Here is a 6,081-nt window from a genome sequence, read left to right on the forward strand (position 1 = left end):
CGGGAGCGGGGCAGGCGGCGGGAGCGGGGCAGGCGGCGGGAGCGGGGCAGGCGGCGGGAGCGGGGCAGGCGGCGGGAGCGGGGCAGGCGGCGGGAGCGGGGCAGGCGGCGGGAGCGGGGCAGGCGGCGGGAGCGGGGCAGGCGGCGGGAGCGGGGCAGGCGGCGGGAGCGGGGCAGGCGGCGGGAGCGGGGCAGGCGGCGGGAGCGGGGCAGGCGGCGGGAGCGGGGCAGGCGGCGGGAGCGGGGCAGGCGGCGGGAGCGGGGCAGGCGGCGGGAGCGGGGCAGGCGGCGGGAGCGGGGCAGGCGGCGGGAGCGGGGCAGGCGGCGGGAGCGGGGCAGGCGGCGGGAGCGGGGCAGGCGGCGGGAGCGGGGCAGGCGGCGGGAGCGGGGCAGGCGGCGGGAGCGGGGCAGGCGGCGGGAGCGGGGCAGGCGGCGGGAGCGGGGCAGGCGGCGGGAGCGGGGCAGGCGGCGGGAGCGGGGCAGGCGGCGGGAGCGGGGCAGGCGGCGGGAGCGGGGCAGGCGGCGGGAGCGGGGCAGGCGGCGGGAGCGGGGCAGGCGGCGGGAGCGGGGCAGGCGGCGGGAGCGGGGCAGGCGGCGGGAGCGGGGCAGGCGGCGGGAGCGGGGCAGGCGGCGGGAGCGGGGCAGGCGGCGGGAGCGGGGCAGGCGGCGGGAGCGGGGCAGGCGGCGGGAGCGGGGCAGGCGGCGGGAGCGGGGCAGGCGGCGGGAGCGGGGCAGGCGGCGGGAGCGGGGCAGGCGGCGGGAGCGGGGCAGGCGGCGGGAGCGGGGCAGGCGGCGGGAGCGGGGCAGGCGGCGGGAGCGGGGCAGGCGGCGGGAGCGGGGCAGGCGGCGGGAGCGGGGCAGGCGGCGGGAGCGGGGCAGGCGGCGGGAGCGGGGCAGGCGGCGGGAGCGGGGCAGGCGGCGGGAGCGGGGCAGGCGGCGGGAGCGGGGCAGGCGGCGGGAGCGGGGCAGGCGGCGGGAGCGGGGCAGGCGGCGGGAGCGGGGCAGGCGGCGGGAGCGGGGCAGGCGGCGGGAGCGGGGCAGGCGGCGGGAGCGGGGCAGGCGGCGGGAGCGGGGCAGGCGGCGGGAGCGGGGCAGGCGGCGGGAGCGGGGCAGGCGGCGGGAGCGGGGCAGGCGGCGGGAGCGGGGCAGGCGGCGGGAGCGGGGCAGGCGGCGGGAGCGGGGCAGGCGGCGGGAGCGGGGCAGGCGGCGGGAGCGGGGCAGGCGGCGGGAGCGGGGCAGGCGGCGGGAGCGGGGCAGGCGGCGGGAGCGGGGCAGGCGGCGGGAGCGGGGCAGGCGGCGGGAGCGGGGCAGGCGGCGGGAGCGGGGCAGGCGGCGGGAGCGGGGCAGGCGGCGGGAGCGGGGCAGGCGGCGGGAGCGGGGCAGGCGGCGGGAGCGGGGCAGGCGGCGGGAGCGGGGCAGGCGGCGGGAGCGGGGCAGGCGGCGGGAGCGGGGCAGGCGGCGGGAGCGGGGCAGGCGGCGGGAGCGGGGCAGGCGGCGGGAGCGGGGCAGGCGGCGGGAGCGGGGCAGGCGGCGGGAGCGGGGCAGGCGGCGGGAGCGGGGCAGGCGGCGGGAGCGGGGCAGGCGGCGGGAGCGGGGCAGGCGGCGGGAGCGGGGCAGGCGGCGGGAGCGGGGCAGGCGGCGGGAGCGGGGCAGGCGGCGGGAGCGGGGCAGGCGGCGGGAGCGGGGCAGGCGGCGGGAGCGGGGCAGGCGGCGGGAGCGGGGCAGGCGGCGGGAGCGGGGCAGGCGGCGGGAGCGGGGCAGGCGGCGGGAGCGGGGCAGGCGGCGGGAGCGGGGCAGGCGGCGGGAGCGGGGCAGGCGGCGGGAGCGGGGCAGGCGGCGGGAGCGGGGCAGGCGGCGGGAGCGGGGCAGGCGGCGGGAGCGGGGCAGGCGGCGGGAGCGGGGCAGGCGGCGGGAGCGGGGCAGGCGGCGGGAGCGGGGCAGGCGGCGGGAGCGGGGCAGGCGGCGGGAGCGGGGCAGGCGGCGGGAGCGGGGCAGGCGGCGGGAGCGGGGCAGGCGGCGGGAGCGGGGCAGGCGGCGGGAGCGGGGCAGGCGGCGGGAGCGGGGCAGGCGGCGGGAGCGGGGCAGGCGGCGGGAGCGGGGCAGGCGGCGGGAGCGGGGCAGGCGGCGGGAGCGGGGCAGGCGGCGGGAGCGGGGCAGGCGGCGGGAGCGGGGCAGGCGGCGGGAGCGGGGCAGGCGGCGGGAGCGGGGCAGGCGGGCGGGAGCGGGAGCGGGGCAGGCGGGGAGGGGGCGGGAGCGGGGCAGGCGGGGAGGGGGCGGGAGCGGGGCAGGCGGGGAGGGGGCGGGAGCGGGGCAGGCGGGGAGGGGGCGGGAGCGGGGCAGGCGGGGAGGGGGCGGGAGCGGGGCAGGCGGGGAGGGGGCGGGAGCGGGGCAGGCGGGGAGGGGGCGGGAGCGGGGCAGGCGGGGAGGGGGCGGGAGCGGGGCAGGCGGGGAGGGGGCGGGAGCGGGGCAGGCGGGGAGGGGGCGGGAGCGGGGCAGGCGGGGAGGGGGCGGGAGCGGGGCAGGCGGGGAGGGGGCGGGAGCGGGGCAGGCGGGGAGGGGGCGGGAGCGGGGCAGGCGGGGAGGGGGCGGGAGCGGGGCAGGCGGGGAGGGGGCGGGAGCGGGGCAGGCGGGGAGGGGGCGGGAGCGGGGCAGGCGGGGAGGGGGCGGGAGCGGGGCAGGCGGGGAGGGGGCGGGAGCGGGGCAGGCGGGGAGGGGGCGGGAGCGGGGCAGGCGGGGAGGGGGCGGGAGAGGCGCAGGCGGGGAGGGGGCGGGAGAGGCGCAGGCGGGGAGCACGCTGCTTTTCCTCCCTCCCGCCTTTTCCGACGGGGAAAGACAGGCGGCGGGAACGGGATGGGAGGGGAGGGCTGGGGGTGCGGCCACCATCAGGGGTCCGCCGCGGGCTCGCCACCCCACACGGTTACCTGGGTCACGCAGAGCGGAGAGAACATCATGTCGGCCTCGGATCATCCAGAAGTCACGGCATCACCGTGACATCCCGCCTCAGTGTCTAAATCCCAGCTCCGCCCGCGGACGGAGACGGAGAGGGAGGGAGGGACGGCCGAGGGGCAGGCGCTGGGGGAAGCGGCTCCGGAAGCGGCGCTGCTGTGGCAGGCGGGGGGAGCCCGCCCCAGGGGGACCAACCGCCCGCCTCCACCCCCAGTCTCGGGTCCCCGGTCCGGCCGATCAGCGCGACCGTCCGGCGGACAGCGCTCGGCGCGACCGGACTCTCCGGCTGTCACTGCCCGGGGACACCGAACCCGCGAGACTTGACATTCACGGCACCCAAACTGTCCCGCGCCGGGTCACCCACTGGCACAAGCGCCGTGGGTCGCCGCGAGGGCCCGCAGCCCGCCCCGTGATGCCGCGTAACCCGGCCGTGCCGCGAGGGCCGCCGCCTTTCCCGCTCCTCTCTCCCCCGCCATCAAGTAGCAGGGAGCTCAAGGTCCACCCACCCCCCCAACATTAAGAAGCAGGGAGCTCAAGGAAGCCCCCCCCGCCATTAACTAGAAGCAGGGAGCTCAAGGAACCCACCCCCCTCGCCATCAAGAAGCAGGGAGCTCAAGGACCCCCCCCCCCCCGCCATCAAGAAGCAGGGAGCTCAAGGAACCCCCCCCCCCCCGCCATCAAGAAGCAGGGAGGTCAAGGAAGCCCCCCTCTTCCCAGAAGGAGTGCGGCATCGCTCAGGTGTTGTCCCCCACCCACAGCGAGACAGAGTCGCCGCAACAATGATGCGCTGCCCCACAAAACCACCCCGCTATGGGGGCACTGAAAAGACGGCTCCTCAAATAGATATATATCGCAATGGAGGGGAGTCTCCGGCTGACGAGTGGACATGAATGGTGTCCTTACAAACAGCCCATGTCAGGGAGGAAGGGGGACATGAAGTGTTACAAATGATATCGAGAGTTTCCTCCACCGAATAGCCAGCCCATGTTATCATTAAAGATCAAAATTGGACTCCACTTCGCCCAGAAAACCGACACACTGTTTCCTTGAGCAAACGACAACACGCTTATATAACTACAAACCTGGCCAACAAATCCGTAGGCACAAAACACAGCCATTTATTTTAGAGACATGTCTGATCTCTTAAATATAAAGTGCTTTATGAATTTGGCACGTTCTCTCATTTTTCTCGTGACGCCATGTGCAATATCTCTTCCCTCCCCCTTTAGTGAGTCAATGTTGACCACAATCACACCACCACCATAGATATAAATGTTCACTCCGAATGCGAAGATTTCATCAAAAATCCAAAGGGGGACCAATTTCGGGGCAGGACAAGTCATTCCGCGAACCGTTTCAAATATGACCGACCAGACAGAGACCGGGTGAACTGCACAGATCAAAACTCTTCTCACTTTGATACTGTTACAAAACACGGCCCTACGTCTTGAAGAGAGACGCAGAAATCGGAGTGGACAGTATTTGATTCCGAGGGGCATTGAAGGGAGGGAAGTTGAGCATTCCTGAACGTTTCAGTATTTGCAATTAACGCCAGGGCACTTCTAAATGCTCGCGGTGAATTGAAATAACTTGTTTCTCGACCATTAAACATCAAATCATAAAACCAGGGGGAGGGCGGGGGAACCCTCCCTTTTATTCTCAGAACTGTCAATACAGGCTGGAAAATCTATTTTTAAAATTACTTCGAAATAGACCCCACGTCTCCCTTGTGCGCCCTGGCTTAAAATACACCTTTTAAAATCGAAATTGTGATTCTTAAATGAGAGGTCTATATACACTGGAGAAGACTATGGTGTGAGCAAAAAAGCCGGCGACTGGGTTCGCTGTACAGGCCGAACAAGATGCAATGGCCCTTTAAAAGGGAGTGGGTTAGAAACGCGTCCCAGTCTTGGTGGCCCGCGTCTCGGTTCCCGAGTCAGGTTGGCTCCTCGGCCATTGCCGCTACGATCAAACACTGGGAATTGGGCTTGAAATGTACGTAGGCAAATGTACACGTCTACAGATCACGCAGAAATTCATTTCAGCTGGCAAGCAAACTGCTCGCAGATGGGAAATCTGCCAAGCTCAGCGCTTTTGCTTTCTGTCTCTCTTCCCCCCCTCCCGCCTCCCCTTCAAACACCACCAAATCTTGGCGCAAACCCGATCTCACCATGCAACAGAGAGAGAGAGTAGCGACTGCAAGGCAGACGGCAGAACCAATGCATCGGCCGGCCGGGGCACCGAGATATACGTACCATTGCCATGAGAAAGTACGTAATCAACTTGCAGCCGAATTAAAAGCGTGGCTAACGCTTCATTTGTATTCCCTTGCAATTCTCTACTTCATCCAGAGGAATATTTCCCTTCCGACTTGGCTGTGTTGTGTGTGCAGATGAGTGTGGGGGGGGGGGGGGTTAAAAAAAACTCGCTGCTTCTATCAAATCCGATGTAAAAGTGCAGGCAATCGGTGGGTCCTGATTGCCCAGCCAATCGATGGGGGAGGGCTCCTTCGGCTGCTTTAGTGATGAGTTGATGGCGTAGTATAAAAATATTACAGAAGTAAAACGAGCTGTTTATTTCCGCAATGGCTTATTTGCATAGGGAAATCACTTCGTCACCATATTAAGTTTTTTTCCCCGCACTCCTTCCTTGCTAAAAACGATTGGGTGCATCCCCACCAACCCCCCCCCCCCCCCTCTCTTTTGCCAGTGAAATAAACCCGAGCATTATTCCCAAGCCCCGTCTGTGCACGTTGTCATCGTACTGCAAATGATCGCTCAGCGAGAACACGTGGTATGTCCGGGGCTGTGGCGTTCTCTGCTGGTTACAGTTTTGGGGAAATACACTTTTTTTTCACCCATAAAAACAATGCGTGGGTGCTCTTTGCCAACCATTTCAGAAGAAACCGTGCCCTAAAAAAAAAGCTGCCATTCACCTAAAATGATTTTTCATCAGAGAGGCAAATTTTAAAAGATGGAGTGATGCAGCAGGGCCGAGAGAATGATGTATTAAAATAGAGATGACAACATTCACGTGGATGGCAGATCCTTATGACCAGAACCGTCCCATTACTGCACAGGGAAACATCCCTTCAATTTACAGCATGGAATGGAGGACATGCCAACAAGTTAGCATG

The 6,081-nt window shown here is 69.5% G+C and overlaps 2 protein-coding genes across 11 annotated transcripts in view; both read right to left on the reverse strand.

Moving 5' to 3' along the window:
- Positions 1-5,434, reverse strand: part of nfic (nuclear factor I/C) — a 450,718-nt gene extending 445,284 nt beyond the window's left edge. For 6 of the 10 annotated variants that reach the window (XM_069928659.1, XM_069928656.1, XM_069928658.1 and 3 more), the window contains exon 1: positions 4,028-4,095. In XM_069928659.1, the coding sequence (XP_069784760.1) occupies positions 4,028-4,063 (36 nt within the window). In that variant the 5' untranslated portion in view covers positions 4,064-4,095. Of the gene's footprint in view, positions 1-2,920; positions 3,355-4,027; positions 4,096-5,115 lie in introns of those variants that run through there. The other 4 variants (XM_069928654.1, XM_069928657.1, XM_069928660.1 and 1 more) reach the window with 4 other exon arrangements.
- LOC138756521 (tetra-peptide repeat homeobox protein 1-like) lies at positions 1,264-2,211 on the reverse strand (the record flags this gene model as incomplete). The annotated part of the gene is made up of 1 exon (XM_069922986.1): positions 1,264-2,211. A coding segment is annotated over one exon (948 nt), but the record flags the coding sequence as incomplete, so codon positions are not given.
- Positions 5,435-6,081: the final 647 nt, after the last annotated feature.

Source organism: Narcine bancroftii, chromosome 3 (genome assembly GCF_036971445.1).
Source record: "Narcine bancroftii isolate sNarBan1 chromosome 3, sNarBan1.hap1, whole genome shotgun sequence".
Lineage (NCBI taxonomy): Eukaryota > Metazoa > Chordata > Chondrichthyes > Torpediniformes > Narcinidae > Narcine > Narcine bancroftii.